This window comes from Buteo buteo, chromosome 18 (genome assembly GCF_964188355.1).
Source record: "Buteo buteo chromosome 18, bButBut1.hap1.1, whole genome shotgun sequence".
In the NCBI taxonomy this organism is placed as follows: domain Eukaryota; kingdom Metazoa; phylum Chordata; class Aves; order Accipitriformes; family Accipitridae; genus Buteo; species Buteo buteo.
The window spans coordinates 19,448,015-19,467,950 of record NC_134188.1 but is presented as its reverse complement, the minus strand read 5'-3'; the positions used below and the strand labels follow the sequence as shown (position 1 = coordinate 19,467,950).

General features: G+C 39.2%; 1 protein-coding gene across 2 annotated transcripts in view; it reads left to right on the top strand.

Moving 5' to 3' along the window:
- Positions 1 to 19,936, top strand: part of FAT3 (FAT atypical cadherin 3) — a 331,100-nt gene that overhangs the window by 225,596 nt on the left and 85,568 nt on the right. For both annotated transcript variants that reach the window (XM_075050110.1, XM_075050109.1), the window contains exons 6-8: positions 4,791 to 4,930; positions 14,673 to 14,948; positions 16,545 to 16,755. In XM_075050110.1, coding sequence (XP_074906211.1) covers positions 4,791 to 4,930; positions 14,673 to 14,948; positions 16,545 to 16,755 — 627 coding nt within the window. The remainder of the gene's footprint in view (positions 1 to 4,790; positions 4,931 to 14,672; positions 14,949 to 16,544; positions 16,756 to 19,936) is intronic.

The window sequence follows — 19,936 nt, the reverse complement described above, 5'->3', positions numbered from 1 at the left end:
GAATGTGCTTGAAAATAAAAAACCAACATTGAAATTCAAAAGGGACGGAGATGCAGAGCCCACATTCTGTGGGAATGCAAGTTCTGCGTTTTATCTTGCTTTAGGCAAATTCTCTGACTTCTAGCAACCTCTTTAAACAGTTCAGGAAGTTTTCCTTGGCCTGTCCATTGCACCATATGAGTGGTAAGCTTTACATCAGAAGATCATCTCCTGTTAGTCATGTAAGGTTCAGTGTTTGGTTTTGGTTTTAATCTATCTTTTTTATTAAAAGGAGAATTAATTCTTTCCAAAGCATACGGGACTTTTGTCAGAAGAAAAATACATTCATAGTGACTATGAAGCCAAGAAACAAGCTAAGAATGAAGGTAACACTCCAGATTCAGCCAGAAAATGTAACCAAGGCTACTCTATACCAAGAACACAACCTATGGTCTGTTGGCTCAGAGGTGTCTCCGTTCAATTTCCTGAGATCTCCTTGACCATACTAGAGCATCTCTTAAATTGAAAGTTAGGGCTGTTCTAGAAAGGTCTCACAAAGCTGGAGTGAGGGCCAACTAGTATGATCTTTTGTACCAGAGGCTGTTTCTACAGCCGTCCTGAGTTTGATAACAGCTGGAATTGGGTAGAGTTATATTGGAAAATCCTATATAAACTATAACATGCTTTCAGATAACATAAAAAAAAATTCCTAGTTGTAGAAATATAATGCTTCCAGGGCTTACACAAGAGCATTAAGATCAATCTCAAGAAAGTAAGGGTGGAAATCATCTCACTTAACTTTAGGTGTCCAAAGTTAAAATTGGCACAGATTTTGTGTGCTAGGTGTCTTTGGGAATCTTAACAGTCAATTAGAGAGAAAAAGCATTTTCTGGATGAATTTATGTCATCCTAACATGATAAGTCTTCTCATCCAAAGATGGCGTTGCAAGTAGATGTGGGCTTTTCATGAAATCCCACTCTAAGTGCTTCAGTTTAATCAGAGTATTTTAAGGGAGGTCTTTAATCTGTATTGAAGATGTATCAGCATTATGTCTTAGCCTGCCATGGTATTACAAACAATGGCTAATCCACATCTCTCTGACGTCATTCAGTGTTAAAATGCTTTCTCAGGACAACCTATCTAGCCAACTTGCCAGTTCAGTCATCTTGCCTTCTTTATTTTTGATTTTCCCAAAGTGCCCGAGGAACTCTCAATGTATTATCTTCATTTGAAATATTTCTTTCCTAATGCAATTGCAAGCACATTAGCAAAGACAGCTTCTACATATCTTGTATCTGAAAGCAGGTTTTAGTAGACAATAAAAAGGAAAGCATGTGCCATATGTTGGAAAATGGAATAAGTAATAAAAATTCACATTAATAAAACTGAGCAGCTGAACAAAATTTCATCGTCCTTAGTCCCCTTTCATCCTAAGATTGTGATCAAAGAAAATGCTAAATGGCCGACAGTAACATTGGTAAAACTGATACTGCGGGAGCTTACAGCACTGCAGATGAGCTCGCTTCAAAAGGGTTGGTAGTTACCCAGCAGCATGCTTTCGAAAAGCAGCCTCAAGTACCCCAGAAATGTGTGAAGCTGACACCTTCTCAACTGTCACCTCCTACGGGCTCAGCCCTCCAACCTCAACACGAGCACCTTCGGAAGGAAGTGGTTTCACGTGGAGTTCCCAGAATAGTTCAGCTGCAGGAGATTTTAAGAGAAGAGTCCTGTTTGTTTTTACACAAGAACGTTCTCTCTCTCTCTCTCTCTGTCCCTCCAGCACTCATCTATCAAAGATAATCGTGTTGGGTGCTTCGTAGCAGGCCTTGCATAGACTTAACACATCTGTAAGACTCTAAGAGTTTAGCATTTATACCTAATCATTAATGATTCTTCAGTGCTTAAGAGCAACTTCAGAAGCATTCAACATACGAAGACCTGTTTTAGGGTATATGAAGGCCGAGGAGCAGTGCAAAGCATTTCCAGACTGCCTCTAGTACTCCCGATGAGAGGCAGGACCCAGTATCTCAGGTAATACTCCCAGATGTTCAGCCATCTGAGTGGTTCTTCACCTGACCATGGTCTGTTAAAATGTACCAGACTGAATCTGGAATAAATCAGGATTTCACTCCAAAAGAGATTATAATCACAAATCTCACAGCAGGACGTTCTCTGAGCCATCTCTGTCTCAGCGTTTGATGCAGTTTCTGCCTTGTTTAATAGAAAATGAATCAATGTAAAATAAAGTGCATTGCCTGGTTAGTTACAAGTGTAGTCCAGATTGGGGTGGCTGGCAACCAAGATTTATTTGTTTGTCACTAGACCATTTCGGAAGATGTGAATAACATATAAAAAACTCCTATGATGGATTCAGTTCCTACTTTAGGGGAAGAATATACTCTGTTTAATGAAAATGTCTTGAAGAAGTCAGTGTATTTGCAATACACTACATAGTGCCCTGCACCCCAGCTCTAAGCCAACAGGGGAAGAGTATTTAAAACATTTATGGCTAATCCTTCCATGTTACTTCTTGGAAGTTTTAAAGGCAGGGTTTCTTTGGAAGTGTATGCCAGTTGATAGCATATAATTTTTGATTGCTCATTAAGATGGTTATTAAGCATCTTGAAGTATAGGCTTTCATTTTGTTTTCATGGTTATGAAACATTCTCTTTGTAAAGTGCCTACTGTCCCAAGGCTAGCTTCATTTCAGCAGAGATTTCCTTACAAGAATCTCAAACCCTTTTCTTCAAAGGAGGCTTTTTTTCAGAGTTGTTTTTCATGGTATGATTTTTCTCAAGTAAATCAATTTAAAACATTAATTGGGAGACTGCATCTTTTTCTTCCAGACTAACTTTAAAAAAAAAAAAAATCAAACACTGAAGATATGATCAATGTCCAAATACCTTGCTATTGCTTAAATGTCAAGGACAATTATGCTTTTTTTTCTAGTGTCAAATGGTGTTAACTATATATATATATCAATTGAGAAAAATACGCAGTTTGGGCTTGCAGAAAGAGGTTAGGGAATAAGCAATGTTTCTGTTTTAGGCTATAAATCACAGTAGATCCAGTGTCAGGGTTTTCCTGGAAAACCACAATGCATCTATTAGGCTCAGAGCTGTATATATGTACATATATATATATTCAGCAGAGGGAAGTCTGATGGCACATCTGAAACAACTATGTTTGGATCATTTCAGTGGGCAGACATTCACCAATCCTGCCTTTCCTTTGCATAGGACACCCGCGCTCTTATTCCTCCTGCCCCTTTCCTCTCCCCATCCCTGAATGGCCTGCAAGGCAGATACGGACAGTGCTGCTTCTCACGTACACTTTCTTTGCAATAGCCTGTGCAAGAGGTAGAGAGAAGTGAGGGTTTCTTCACTTTAAGGAATTCAGGGGATGCGATTTCATGTGATTCCTCCTAATCTTCAACTTCTTGGAATGCCAAAACCTTCTTCCTCTCACTAAATGCATGACTGTTTCTGAGAATACCAGTCGTTGGTCAGCAAACCATGCAGATGCAAGACTTGGTGGTAGAGCAAGGAAGACCATCCTCTTCGCTCCTCTGTCCCCAGCCCTAAAATGAGAGCCATTTTGTGATAATACACCAGCCATTCAAATATAAATCTCTCTATATATATTGCATGAGAGCTAAGTCAATGGAACGGATGTTTTTCTACCTGTGGATCTAATCTCAGGAGGTCTGAGCAGCTCTTACACAAGTTTTATAACCAGTGGGGTTTGAAAGCCTTTTCTGCTTTGCAGAACTGGGTTGTCAGAGACTGTAGCTAGTGGCATTGCATTGCTGTGTGATGAATATACCTTAAGAGTTCGTTTGTCAGCAGTGTTGTGTTCCACCTCTCCCTGTCCCCAGCCTCCACAAATTTCAGACTCATCTCATAATAAATTCCACTTTATAGATGAGTAAGTAAGAAGCAGCTTAGCAGCAGGGAGTGTGTGCTTTACTTTTGAACATAATGAGTGATTCTAATTTATAAACTATAGCTATGGCTGAGAAATCCTGTAACCCTTTAATCTGAAATTATTTATGGCTTTCCCTTACTTTTTAATAGATTTTTTTTTCTTTTTTCTTTTTTTTCTTTCACCTGAGGCTCAGGAGGGTTTTCCCACTGCTGCATCGTTCAGTGTGTGACAGGATAAGGGGATATTAGTTTCAGAACAGTGCTTTGTGAGGGTTTTTTTAATGGAAAGGAATTTAGGATGTGTATCCTGTCAGATCTATTTGAATAATTCCTAAAAGACTAGTAGAATTTAACCTTTGCTGACAGTAATTATCATTGTCCTTGAAATTAACATAACAAATCTCTATTTGCATTTTTAAAATTGATTATAATTGTAATTTTTAAAGACTCAGTTGACGGTCTTTGCACCCACGAGCATCAGTGAGAATTTCCTGAAAATAAAATTTGCAGTATAAAACCCTCTTAAAATAATTTTTATACAAAAATATAATTGTGCTTGTTCATTATCTAAACTACAAGGGCACACATCTTATGGGCTTATAGCCATTTGATTCTTTTTATAGACTCAGTTATGGTTCACTTAAATATACTGCTAGATTTTTTTTCTTGCAGTGCATTTTAATGATATCTGCTTTCCAATATACAAACTGTGCTTTGAAATATAAATGAGTTACGAACAAAGAAGTATCAGTAGATGTACTGTGTATGCTAAGGCAAGCCGTTAAGATGGATGCCAGTAAAGAGATATGCCCACTTCTAGGAACATTTTCAATGGAAATTTTCCAACGATGGCTAATTTAATTGTATTTTTGTGCAACAATTAGGAGGGAATTACGATAGTTCTTTCGACGCGGAGAAGGGAGTGGGCACTATTGTCATTGCAAAGCCCTTGGATGCAGAGCAGAGGTCAATATATAATATGACTGTGGAGGTCACCGATGGAACAAACATTGCCACGACTCAGGTAGAACATCACATTCCTTTCTTGGCAAGTTTTTAATTTGTTAGTGGAACGTATATGCTATAAAAATTAATAATTTTGCCGTTCAAATAACACCTCATCCTTTGAGACCACCGTTAACTAATGGAGGGGATATTTTTCAGAGCCTTTCCATCTGGTTGTAAAGAATCGGCTGTTGAAGGTTTCAAAGCCTTATTTCTCCTTTTGTCCTATTCGTGCTCACAGGAAAGTAATTTGCCTTCCTCCAGCTGAGGAGGTCCCTATCACAGGCGGCGAAGCTTAGATTTTGATGATTGTACCACCCTGTAATGGTCCAAAATACAATAGTGCTTCTGTGCTGTTGGGGAATATTGCTATTGATTATATTAAATGGAGTTTACACCTCTCATCCTCCCAAGACCCAAATGTGGGACACAGGATCAATTGTTGAGAGAAGAAATTGTTCAGAGGCGAAACTTAAAATTCAGAGGATCTCTCCTTTCGTGTCACTGCCTGCGATTACATTGTCTTCTGGGGAACAGCCCCAGTGAACCCCTTAAAACCAGGCTTGCTTATCAGGCTCAGTGCCTTTTAGTAATTAAAAAGTCAGGTCAGATAAACTTGAAGGGCTGGGATAATGCTGGCTCTGACACATCCTTGTCGGAGAGACCCTGACGCAGAGCCTGGGTATCTGTTTGGTAGGACCCAGTCTGGAGTTGGAACATGGTCAGGGTCATGGTACAGGGACAGAGACTCTGTGGTCCAGGTGGAACCAGGGAGAGTCCGAAGAACAAATCCTTCAATACGAGGGGGAGTTGTGGGGTCCAGATTAGCTAGGGCCTGAAATCCCACATCTGAATTACTGCCCAAGTGTAAAGTGTGCCTATAGCCTGAATATTATTTGACCCACAGGGAAAAATACATACTGGTAGAGGACACCTGTGTGCATCCTCAAATCCCAGATTAAATGTGGTTTATAGAGAAAATGAAAAAAAATAGGTTTGTGATGTTATCTGCTTCTTTATAATGCAGAAGGAAGGCCTTAACATTTTTTATATTTACATATATGCATGCACACGCAGATGCTTCTGTTTTACCTTGCCTTTTTGCTCAAATGGTTCAGATGTAAATCTGTATTCAGTGAGTCACAACACCAACTTTCCTAAGAGACTGTTAAATCATTGATTGCTTTCTCAATCTGAATTTCTGTTTATAACCAGCCCTAAAATCTCTAAGTATCCCTATCTGATAATTTCTCCTGATAATCCACTCTTGATAAGAAAACATCATTTGATAGTAAATTAGGTGGTAGGAAATCTGCTATTTACCCTGTTAGTTTTCAGTAATAAATTACATTTCTGCTAAAAACATCCCTTATTTTTAACTTGATTATATCTGGCCTGTATTCCCTGTTATGCCTTTCTCTGCTCGATTAAAGAGCTCTTTAAAAACCAATATTTTCTCCCCAGGAGGGCCCTTACTCAGAATAGTCAAATCACCTCCCAGTCTTCTGATAGAAAAGTGAAGGAGAATGACTGACCTCTTTATGTTCCCTTTCCATAAATCATTTTCTTCAGCCCTTGAGTATTTTTTTGTTTTGCTTTGTTTTTTAATCTTGGCGACACTCTCAGTCCACATTTCAGAAATGTAGTCTTGAATCCCTAACATGACATTTTTTTTTCTTGCTAACATTTCAGCCAAACAAATATTAAAAAGCACAGGGAATTTCAAACATGCTGGATACGAGGAATTTCTCTTCTCATGGATATTATGTTTATTGTTTTTGCCACTTTTGATTTAATAAATTGACCCCATGACAGTCCTCAAAACCTATTTTGATGAAAACCCTACATTTTTAATTAAAACATATGGTAAAAACATATTTCAGTAAAGCTGTTGCATTCTAAAAGAAGCCTGAGCATTCTTTGCAACAGTGATGTGACCTATTTAAAAATGTAAAATAGTCATTTAAGATTGCAATAGTATAGCATTAGATAATCATTGGTGGGTACGGACCCTTCTTTCCTCTACCTCCTCCTCTCCGTGTGGAAACTGTTGAAGTATTTAACTGTGGCCCAGACAACATCTGAGAATGTGTTTCTTTTGGTCTTCACAACAGAGATTTCAAAAGTGATCATTATCTCAAAGCTGCCAGGATTATGGCCTGCCTAATTATCTCTCCCTTATACAAAACTTTCCTACTGAATTTTTGACTGTACTTTGGAGCCTTTGGTTACCTTATATATCATTATTTCCTTTTAGAACAATAATAAAAAAACAAACTGATAGGTTAAGTTAAATATGTCATAGAAAGAGTGAAAAAAGCATCTACTAATGGCTCTCAGTGGCCTTGTTCTGAGTTTTGATAAAATGACATTGTAAGTGCTTTGTCTCATATACGTAGTACCACCTGCATTTTTAACTATAGCTGCAAGAAGATATGGTAGAAGAGGAAGCAGGTGGAAAGCAAATGTATAAATTCATCCCCTCGAATAACAATAAAGTAATATAAAGCCCCCCTCAAAGTGCAGTGGTTTATTATGAAACAGCTGATCATCACCATGCCAAATGGAACAGTCTTGCTTTTTATTCCACCGCACCTGTTTCCCTTTATCTCTTCCTGGACTTTTGTCTATTACACAGTTGGAGGTGGTAAAATACAGCGTAAAAATGCCAAAGATTTTTGCTTCGGTAACATGATCCCTGGCACGGACTTGGAGAAGTTTCTTCAGCAATGCTCCTGCACGCCTTAAACTCCAATAAACTGTTCACTTCCTTCATGCCTTACTGTGCACATGGTTCACTACCATACCATGAGAGGAAGGAAATCATTTTGATTTAAAAGTTACATCTGTTGTATTAACGGTTCACTGTTATGAAAAGAGGCGAAAAGAACATTAGGAATAGTTAAAAAAAAGTAAAAAATCACAAACTTCCTTTGGACCTGAAAGCCTTTTTGGTTTGGGCACGATCAGGGTTTCAAAAAAGAATACAGTCTCCAAAGTGAGAACCAAAGCACCAGGACTTGTTGAGCCGCTGCCACTCACCGTGCTGCCCGTCCAGCTGAGCCCCAGCCATCCCGGCAGCACAGCCGTGATGGGGAGGCATGGAGGGGGCAAAAGACGAAGAAACGTTGACGCGTTTGATTTATATATTTGGAGTGTGGGTATAAAGCTTCTGTCATGTTGATTAACTTCTGGGAAGGCTAAGTCCCTTGACTTAGCCAGGGAGACCTTTTGGGTTTTTTTTCCCTTTGCTTAATTCATCATTGCTCAAGGCCACGCGGTAATTTATTAAAGGCTGAAGGCGTACGTTGGCGCTAAATCCCTGAGAAACGCGATTCCTGCAGCTGCCAGGGGAGCTGTTGGCCTCGGGGAGGGACAGGCCTTCTGCATCCCGCGCTGGCGAGAGCCGGGACAGGGCGTGAGCCCTTGCTTGAGCAGAGAGAGGACTCTCCCAGCAAGAAATCGGCGTTAATGGCATGTAAATGTGTACTCCTGCCACAATTTTGACTAACTTCACCTGTGTAACATTAGAGGTTCTCTTGGTCATCAGTCAGGTTTATCCCAAAGCCTCCTGGTTTTTTTCTGAACAGCTCAGATCCTTTGCATCCAAGCACAACATAGGAGTAGAATTTATTTATTTCTTTGTAGTGCATACTGTTGAGTTTGCTAAAATACCCACAGAAGTACAGTACACTGGGGAACAATCATCTAAGCGATGGTAAATTTTCACTTTTATTGAGAATGTTGTACTAGAGGATAATTATCTTTTTTAAGAACAGACTCCTGGAGTTGTGGTATTATATGAAAAAGACACTTTTACTTCTTCCTTATTTTCTTGCCTTCTTATTTCTCGTCATCCTAACTGCTATAACAAAGATGCTTTAAACCATGAAGGCTGATGCTTCCAAGTTAGGAGGCAAAAAGTGCCTCAGTTTCACTTATTGCAAAACCATCTCACTATTTCCCAGTGGAGCAGACACTCAGAGAGCAGCAAGCAGTTCCCTCTGAAAAGTTTTTGTAGATCAATACATGGTCGCTTGTAATACCTTCAGTTGGAGCCAACCAGGCTGGAAGAGCAGACGACAGAAGTTACTGCTCATTGCCCCTTTCTGTCTTTCCTTGCAGAAGGTTCTGGACTTTTATTTATTCTTCAGCTCAGGATTGACCTTTAGCTGCAAGTTTCAGGATACCAAACTTGGCCTCACCTTTTCAAAGAACACCTTTTCTTTATAAGATTGTTTCTTAACAGAGGAGCTGATCAATCATCCCAAGTGGGGGTGGTTCTTTTAACAGAAAGGTGAAAAGCTCTTCTTAGAGGACCATGGCCAAAATGTTGCTAAGACATTAGAGCCTGCCAGAAGAGGTTCTGGGCTGTGGATTTTTCTTGGATGGACAAGAAGACATGAGGTTTCCATTCAATTTTTCACTTTTGCTCAGTTGAACATTTCCTCTGAACTAGAACCAACCCATCCCTGTTTTGTTTTGTTTTTTCTGTCCCATTCAGCGATCTCAGCATTGCCTTGCCTGTGAAACAAAGACTTTTCCCCACATTTTAACATAACACAAGGGGCACAGTAAGGTATAAATAACAGGCCACTGAGGTTGGTAGGGAAACTGTTTGCATTTTTATGTTAAGGTTGGGGTTTGGAGGAGAGAAAAACTTGTCAGGAAGTAGCAAATAAAGCTGTGTGGTAACACTATTCAAAGCAATATTAAATCAAAATAGGTTTTCAAAACCCGTACAAAAGCGTAACCTGAGTTTAAGCAATTCAGGCACTTAATAGGTTGTACTACAACACTGTGCCCAGACCAAGCAATTAGCCAAGCAGATTCTTCCAGCTTCAAATGTCTCTAAAGCAGCTCCTGGCATTTATCCAGTTTTCACTCAAATACGTTTGTGCCTAAACCAAAGGTATTTGTGATGGGCAACATTAAAAACAGCTTTGGAGAGACTTCCTGCATTAGGTTTTGTTCTCCTTTGATTTGATTGTATTTCTCTAGGCCTTTCACTTACCATTTTGAATACAAAGTCTTTGCTAATGCTCCGAGTGCTACTTTGCCTAATTTGTAAGCTTGGAGGCCCGTGAATCCTTTATTTGAAACTTGCTTTAACTGTGGGAAATAGGAAGTGAGCAGGGAGAAGCAAATCTTTTATAGTGAGGAGCTTTTCGGACTATAAATTAGGCTCTGCACAATGGAAGCAAAAGGAAGCAAGCCTGCCTTTCTGAAGCCTGTGATGCGCTGGAAAAGATACGAGCTTTCAAGGATAACCAGGCAGAGACTGCTTTGCTGCTTGTTTGCTTTATGAGCGTGGAAGAAAGACTTGCAGCTAATGTTTGTCTATGCAAAGTGGTTTAGTCAGTAACCTTGCACAGTCCTCAGCAAAGAGCAATCCCTACTTAGTAGCAAACAAATAGTAAACATTTCCATTTGTCACCTTTTGGAGATGCGTTGGGAAACTTTTAAAGCCTGTCTTTGATTTTGCACAATGGGTATTGTCACAGCTTAACACCCCAGGCACCTACACAGTAATAAATGATATTTATGCAACACAGCTCATTCTTGCCATATCTTCCATTTGGAAATAAATGTGAAGAAAGTATTAAATTACACATGCACTGTTAGTCTTTGAGTTGCTTCAGTAGGTTAACACTTGATTTGGGGTGAAAGACATGCTACAGGCTGGCTAAAGCTTAAGGCTTCAAGGAGCAGAGTGCTGGCCCTTTTGAAGTCAATGGGAAATTTGCCAGTAGTACCAAGATTTTATGCCTAAGTTTGGCAGCCGTTAAATGAATTTGAGTAACTTTCCTCATATTAACGATCTGGTGGCATTCGGCTTTCTCAACTTAACATATGCTTGTAGGATCAGGTTTTATATGAGCCTGGTGTTCATGTCAGTGTAGCATTTGTCTGTTATTAAAGGAAAAGATTGCCCCCTCTTTTTAAGTAACACCTCACTAGAAGTCATCCTGCTGGAGCAGGAAATCTTCTGCATAGGAGGGTGGCATTTTAAGGCGACCTAATAAAAGGGAGGTGGCTCAAAAATAAACCTAAAACATCTTCCTCAGCTTTGCCACTGCACTTCTTGTGTGGCTTTGGTACGTCATTTAACCTTGCTGCAAAGCAGTGTGTTCCTGGGCAAAGGATGGGAATAATAATAGTCACTTGCTCCTAAAAAATGTTGTAAGGATTGAGGGTTTAATATTTAAAATTGCACTTAAGTTCCATTTTATTTTACCTGACTTTGTTTCAAGTAGCTCCCAAGACAGTTACATTTTTAAGAACATAAAAGTGTTCCATTTTCTCCTTTTCCATAGCTCGTGCGTTTAACAGAGCTCTATATGATCAGTATTCCCATATATAATCTAACTTTCTTTTGCTGCAAGGAAAATCCAGCCCCCTCTAGTAAAGGAGAGACCATAATGTTAAAATTACAGTTGACTCTCGGGGATTTTGAGGGACAGCTGACAAAAATTAGAAATACTCTTAACTGCTTTAATAGAAGAAATTGTGAATCAATAATGACCTCTTTATTCATTACATCTCTAACCCACCGCCTTCCATCTCCAGATGGAAGTGGCTGTTGAAATGCATAGTATGTAATAAATAATGCGTATTTCAATGGGGATCACTTGACAAATCATTAAAATACTGTCATCTCTGGGGAGGAAGATGCCTGCCACTTAAACAGGCACTTGATCAGTTTTACAGCAGATATGAAGTGAAAGAAAAAAAGAAAAGTCATTCTTTTGTCAAAAATATCAAAGCAATTTTAGGTGCATAGCTCCCTGTAAGTTTGATGACCACAGTGACTGAGGACCTCAATTTTTTTATCTTTTCCCCTCTCCATGCCTCCCACTCCCCAAGCACCATCATGGTCCATATCTGTGTGTCATGGCCTTATCCTCTACCTTTTTCAGTGGGCAGAAATGCTGCTGTGTGAATCCACGCTATAATTTCCATAGTCTCATGGCTTACCCTCGGTCTCTGATGCTGATCCAGTCCCACCCTGTTTAGTTTATGCAGTCTAGTGAAGGCGTAAATCACAGAGCTGTGACTTGCACAGTCACGGTGCAAGCTTTGTGGTGGATAAACCTTTATGCCCTCCTCTGCTTTCCCAATTTGCCAGTGATCCCAAAATGCATTAGATATAATGGAAATTGAACCCCAGCACTGGGGTGATCACACACCATGCAAACAAAACAGCATGTCACCACTGTAGCAGTACCTTTAAGACACATTGGCGTGCATCTGTACACTTTTTTTTCTTTTTCTTACAGAATAGCTTGAGCTTGCACACATCAGTGTTAAAAACAAATTCACAGATAGGAGCCTGTCCCTCACATGGCAGCTTACTTGTTCCAAGGTAGACTGTGCTGTACTAGCATCAGCAGAATCAAACATTCTTGGTATTCTCAAACTAATCCATTTGAGAAGTTCTTACTTCTCTGTTAGACTCACTAAAATGATACATGACAAAGTTTTTGGCCACTAACTAAAAGTAAAATTAATTGTGGTGTTGTCTGTGTTAATGATGCACCAGTAAAATAATCCAGCCATGTTACAGTGGTACCTGGCAAGGACTGAGGGTGTCAAAACTGCTTGAGAAGATACCTTTAAGTATTAAACACTGGAAATCAGATTATCCCCAACTCATACTGCTTCAGTGTCTTTTCCTTACACTAAGAAAATTGGATGAGCACTGGCTCTGTGTCCCATTAGAGTAGAGTTGAAGTCTTTCATTTTTTCCTTGGGCTTTCTTTTATATGTTGCAACTCATTTCTTCACACATTTTTCAGATGTGGGTTTGGCTTTTTTTTTTTCCTCAGTCGGGTCAGGAACACACCTTGATGTATTGTGTAGCAACAACAAAAATATAAAAAGCTAAGTAACTCTTCATCATTATTATGGGCCAGCAATGTATATTTCCCCCCAATTTTATTGCTATCTGTCCAAGACTGAAGCATAACTTAATATAGGCTTTGCCCTGCTTCACTCTGGCGTACCATAATCTGGTGAAAATTAAATCGTATGGAATGTGCAGTTGAAGTCCTATGCCATTTACCTTACAGAGCATTTTATTTCAGCTGTCTTTTAAACAGTTCCCAGGCTAGTTCATTACGACTGCTGCTTACAATTGCTCATGTTCCTTTCTGGTAATGTGTTCTGCAAACCCTTCTGCATATCATGGAAATCTAAAATTTCATTTCTCTCTGAGGTCAACATCTGTTTGTGCAATACTGCAATAAAAGTATAACTGTATTTTACTTCTGTTAAGAAAGTATGGGTGAACAGGGCTTGATCAAGCAAAGTAATAAAATATTTGCTTAAAAAAAAGCCAAGTACTTTTCAGAACTACAAAGAAAATATCATGAGGATGGGTCAAGTCTCCTAATCTTAGGGAGGAGTCCTGTGCATGGCCTTTCCTATGCGGTTCATTGGAGTATTTCTTATTTCAAAGTCTGAATAAAAAGATTGTTCCATTTCACTCACTGTAAAATTAGGTGTGTGCTTTCACAGGCATAGTCTGCAAAAGATATACTTTTTTTTTTCCCCAGTACTGAAAAAGAGGCCAGTCTTTGCATTTTGTCTTTCAGTATTAATGTAGTTTGTCAAGTGTTTTGCTGCCACATTGCCCAAAGTAATCTACAGCATACAGAGTCTGGAAAGCAAATTTTCTCCAGGGAGTGAAAATGGTGAAAAATCTCAAACGGTGAAAAACACAAAACCTCATTGGAGCCACACACGCATAACATTGCATAGTCACATAACTTTCGAAAGGCAAACCTTGGAACACAGTGATTCTTATTAGTTACCAGGGTCAGCTTGTGATATATTGAAATGGGTGTAATAGGCAGCAACAGCAGCATCCAGGTTTCTTTAGGGATCAATACCGAGGTTTTAAAAGACAGACTTGAAGCAAATGGCACAGCGTTCATTCACATTTTTAGCAGAAGTTCTGCCGTTCATAAACTGCAACAGAAGGGAGGCAAATAGGTGTTCAAGGGGAAAGTGAATTAGTTGGCAATAAAGACAACCACCACTGGCAAAGGAAGAGCAAGGACGAAACCGTAAAAATAATCCTTCCCTGTGACCAGTGCCCTGAGATTCCCTGTCCTTGGTGGTATGTACTGATCTGTGTGGGGTGGGCTTGCGTGGTCATGAGGTCGTGTCTCCTGTTCTCGCCTCGTCAAGTGTCACCAATGTTCCTACCACAGCCTAAGGTGTAACAGCAACGTGAACTCTCCACTGCTGTCACCATTTAACACTGCTAGTATGTCCCAACGCAATAAATCAGGCAGAAAACATCACAGGATTTAGCCAAATCTTGATTGTATAAAAAGCAGATTTAAGTAACATGAAAAGGATTCTTTAATAGCCTTATTAATAGTCAAGGGGAAAGGAAATCCCATAATAGCTCTAGAAGTCTCTTGTAACCAGAGCAGTTACAAGGGATGACAAAAACTTTGCTATGACCATTGTAGGAATATTTTCCAATCTATAGATACTGAAAATATCAGCTTCTTTGTCAGGCTCTGAGTAGGTCTTATAATTAGGAACATTTTGCCTTCAAAGTCATATCCTTACTATTTCTTTTGATCTGAACAGTAAGCATTTAATACTAAATGATGTTTCTCAGTCCCACCATACAGCAGCATAACATCATCAGCCATCTAAAGTAAATTACATTTCTCTAGATGCCTATTCAGTAATCTCACTAGACTTCAATAACTTAGATGTTTTTCTTTTATTAACTGTAGGTTCTTATCAAAGTGTTGGATAACAATGATAATGGCCCAGAATTCTCTCACCCGAGTTACGATGTCACCATTTCAGAGGACATCCTCCCTGATACTGAAATTCTGCAGATTGAAGCTATAGACAGAGACGAAAAGCATAAGTTGAGCTACACTATTCACAGCAGCATCGATACAGTCAGCATGAGAAAATTCAGAATTGATCCCAGCACTGGGGTGCTCTATACTGCTGAGAGATTAGACCACGAAGCTCAAGATAAGCACATCCTTAATGTCATGGTAAGAATGCAATATTCACTTGGCTCAGGACGCAATCACTGCTGCTTCAGGTGTATATGTGCCTTAGTCTTTGCATGAGCAAAGGATTCTTAGTGCAGTAAGTAGTTATTAATTTCATCTTGGCTTCCCTGCTGTGTATTTATTTTACATTTTTATTTGGGCTTTTTGGGAAACTTATTGTGAATTCATTGTATGGAATATGGTATGATTTGCTGTCTCAAGGGAGAGCAAGCAGGAAATTATTTAATCTTTTGGCATCTGGTCCTCTCACTCAAGGTAATTTTCAGAGTTTCTGAAGTGAGGCTGAAAGTTATTTGAGAAGTTACGCACAGGGAGATAACTGCTTTCTTGCCATAGAGAATGCTACAGCCTTTCTGAATACAAGCTTCTTTTATAGTTTACTTTTACGGACTTATTTCAGTACATAAACTGTTGATATACGAAATAGCTTTCATCTACATTTCCAAATGTTTGGGTATGCAGAAAAAAACCTTCATTACCATTTTTTGCTCAGTGTGCCTAAATTACAGAACATAAGTCTGTCTGTTTCCAAGTGAAGATTGTATGTTATGGACTGGAGGTTAATTAAAAAAAAAATCTGTGTTATTTTAAACTTTGTGGTCCACTATTTCCTTTAACCACTTAAGACTTCTGCAGAAGAGGTCTTTGAAGGAACAGCTCATGACGTGTTATGAGGGCCATCTTTGAGCGGGGGACCCTAGGAATCGGAGAGCTGCTGTGAGATCCAGCGAGCAGGAGCTGAGTGGGGTCTCAGCTCACAGAGTAACAAGCTGCAAGTCCTTCGGCGAGCAGGCTAAGAAATAAATACAAACTGAATCACAGAGAGACATGGCTGACAGAGGTCATTTCCTGGTGCTTGGTTTTGATCTCCACCTGATACAATAGAGGTTTTGGTCTGTTTAAGAAGAACCAAACTTTGGGGGATTGTGTTGGCAGGATTATCAGTGTAGCAGTGCTGAGGTATTTTGTATGGGGTTGAAAGAAGTATGATAAATGATACCTCTGTTGGGAGTGCTTGGCACTTCTTCAGGTAATTCCCACTCTGTTTACTATTGGTATCATCATCTTCAAAAAGGTATGTACATACATAATAATAAAAAAGTCCATTGGCAGATACAAGCACTAGATTGACACAACTAATCATAGCAGGTAAAATTATTTGTAGGTCTTTGAAAGAAAGAGCAACAGGCAAGGTATATTTGCCTCTATTCTACAAAGCAGGGAATGGCAGGGCAAAGGCATGACTATTTAGCACATATGAAAAAAAGTATTACTTGCGAACCTAAAACCAATTTTAAGATGTCATGTGGTTGCCACTTGAAAAATTCATGTCATGATAGTTAGTTGCCAAGCATTTTTTCAAAGTGAAAAAAAAGTCCCTAAACTCTGTTTCTTTTATTTTACTCTCTACCATCTCGCGTGTGAATGTATTTTAGACTGTTCTTTGTGACAAATGGATTTTTTTATTACTTTGTATTAAATAGAACAGAAAGTATTATTAGCACTCAGATGAGTAATATTTATGAAGTATTGCTAGACGGATATTAAGATGTGTATTATGCACCTGTTCTTTAGGTTCGAGATCAAGAATTCCCTTATAGAAGAAACCTGGCCAGAGTCATCATAAATGTGGAAGACTCCAATGACCATAGTCCATACTTTACCAGCCCATTGTATGAAGCCTTGGTGTTTGAATCAGCAGCAGTTGGATCAGCAGTCTTACAGGTCACGGCTTTGGACAAAGACAAAGGAGAAAACGCAGAGCTTATCTACTCTATTGAAGCAGGTTAGGACAGAGGCTGAAAATGTAGCATCATGATTCCTGCCATACACAGAGCAGTGCTGCGACGGTGGTCCACCTCGACACACAAGTCAACTTCATTGGTCTACCTTCTCCTGTAGGGCTGGGCAAAGGAGACACCTTCCTGTTGGTTGTTTTTTATTTTGAAACTGCTATACCCAAAACCCGTCAGAACAGAATCTCATTCATGTTCACTAGATGGCTACAGAGCCTTTTACCTCCAAGTCATTGGTTCAAAACCATCACAGAAGTTATTGAAAGCTACAGCCAGTGTTTGTTCTCAGGTTGCTGGCTTCAGTCTCGTACACAGTGGATCCTCCATAAATAAATGCCACACCAGCTGGTATGTCCTGGTATTTTTGCCAGTATTTGGATCAGAGGAGCATGGAGACTAACACCAGGGCTATGCTAAAAACTTTTGTCAGCAGAGCTGTAGCATTTTAATGGCACAAGGTCTCTTGACACTAAGGGAGGGCATGGTGATATCAGATTAAAATTGCTTTTGCTGCTAAGTTGTGGATATTTACACTCACCACATAATCTGTACCAGCAAAAGCATTCCTCTGCTGGTGCAACAGCTTGGTCATAAGAAATTTGCATTATCTCTGCCACACATACAAGGGAATACAACTTCCTCTGGCTCATATGGATCTGAAGTTAAGAATTATCTCTGAGATAAACCATTAACATATATATAAGGGAGTTGCCTGGAAAAGGAGAGAAGGAAGTAGAAATTTGTAACCTTTGGATTTTTTAATGTTTCATTTCTACTTTTTTTTTAGTAATATGAATCTTTCCATTGTAATAATAGCAAAACTTGAAACCTGTATTGCCCTAAAAAGAAGTCTCATACACTGCAGATTGTCCCCATGTTAATCAGATCACAAGCCTTTCCCAGCATTAGGCTCTAATCCTAGAGGATCATTATTTATCCCTATATTATTATAAAGACTTGTCATTAGCTAGGATGGCTTACATCAATTAGGAACAGGCTAAGTGACAAAAAATAACTAATGAAACAAGAATATCTACACCATCTCATATTGATTTAACTTCATACAGTTCAAGCTCACACCTTAAATTAAGCTGATAGAACCTGAATCTTAGAGAAGACCCAAGGAACTTTCTTCTGTCATTACCCTGTATGCTCTGTGGAAGTAGAGTCCCTTAAGCAAACCGGAGGAAGTCTTTTGCAGCTAAAAGTGTTGAACGTAGACCCTTGTGAGCCTACAAAGATCTTAGCACTACAAAACAAATACTTCCTTTATGCACTGCATTTGGCCTTACCAGTTATTTCTCAGTGTTCTCCAGTGACCTTTAACTTAGATCAGGGGAAATTTTACACGTGCCCAGGCAAGACAACATCGTACCTTATAGAATGAACTCTGAGCAGACCAGATCAGGTTCCTGGGGCAATGTTTTTCAAGACTGTTCCCAGCTTTTTCTTGACACCTTATTACTATTATGGGCTCCAACCCAATCACCCATAGGTGCCACCACAATGTAAAGAGCAACCTGACATACTAGGAGTATGACTCCCATACACTGGTAAGAGAATCATACATGATGCAGACAGAAAAATATGATGATTAGAAAGGATGGTTTAGCTATTAGATGGTCCTTTTTTAGTCTGTGTGTTTTTCTCTTTTCTAGAGGCTCTCTGTTCCATTACAGCCTGTTTCTTTTTCATCATGAGCTCTCCCTGCAGTGTCAGACTTCAAACTTCCATTTACTCTAAGCTACGCACTCCCCCAGTTTCATTATCCACAAACGTTCCAATCCTAGATGCATCAAAATTGAGACTTCTGCTGCTGTAGTTTCTATGATCCATAAAATCTGCAGTTGAGGATACTGAGCATTCAGATTGTACACAGCCCTTTCATTCAGGGGAATTACTTAGATCACCTTACACGTGAAGAGAGCAATTGGTAAAGAAAGTAGCTTTTGTGTAATTTCATAAGAAATTCCTAAAGGATAAGAATCAGATCCGGCCTTACATGAGGCAGTCAGTGGCTAAAAATTATTTGTGTTAGCAAGCAGTGACAAAAAAACTGCAGCAGCATTTGTAATGTCTGCAAATGTGACAGATACTGTGATCTTTATGAGAATTTGTAGCTCTGGCAGAATCTCAGCTCCTCAGTGAATAGCACAATTTTTGTTTTAGCTAGTAGAGTAAACTTTACTGATCTGAAAGGATGGATATAAATAGAAAGCCACTACCAGTATTGAACTACATACAGTAGTATGTAGCTTAAATTAGCCTCCAAGCCCCAGAATTTACAACAGATAGTGAAGCACATCTTAAAAATAGTTCACATTAACTCACTTCATTTAGGATTCCATGTATTTGGTATTCCAGCTACAATTTTCACATTTACTGCTCTGTGTACAGCACCCGTAACAATCACCATTAAAAGAAATTCTCTTGTTCATCACCAGTTACCTGAGACATATTTCTGTCCAGGTCATGGATGGATGCTTGACTGTAGATTGGAAGCAGTTCTAGATTTTAAACTGTAAATTACAATAGCACAGATGTGTTATAATGATTGGAATCGCTGTAACTCGGTACATGCTGTTTGTATTTAGAAACAAATTCAGAAGAAGAGTCTGTATGCTTATACAGGCCATATACACATGCAGCATCTTATTCTTTAAGCGGGCACTCAAAGAACCAGCAAAATAAGGATTGCCTAATAAAGGTGATCTCTAATTGTAGGGTAAGGTTACATATCAAAAGTTTTGAATCTGTCTTGCTAAAGAAGAGGTTGGCAAAAAGATGAAGAAGAAAAAAAGACCCCAAAGAAGGTCCTTGATCCAAACTCACTGTTTTCACCTTTATGCAGTCAGTGATATCCCTGCTTTCATGTTATAACAGACATTTCATGACATTTTCGGCTAAATCTCATTCATCTAGATTCATCCTCCTCAGAGATCATATGATAAACCTTTGTGCCACAAGATACTTGAATCTCTTTTCTATGCTATTTGTTCTGTTTTATTTTTCTAAATGCCACTCTAACCTTCTTAAATTCACTTATTTGAGTCTCGAACTACTGTAATCTTCTCTACGGTTGCTTAATAACCCCTTCAATTAAGAGCCTGGGTTGTATCCATTTGTCATGTAATTGGCTTGTTAGCCTCTGATCTAGTTTCTTTGCCTTAG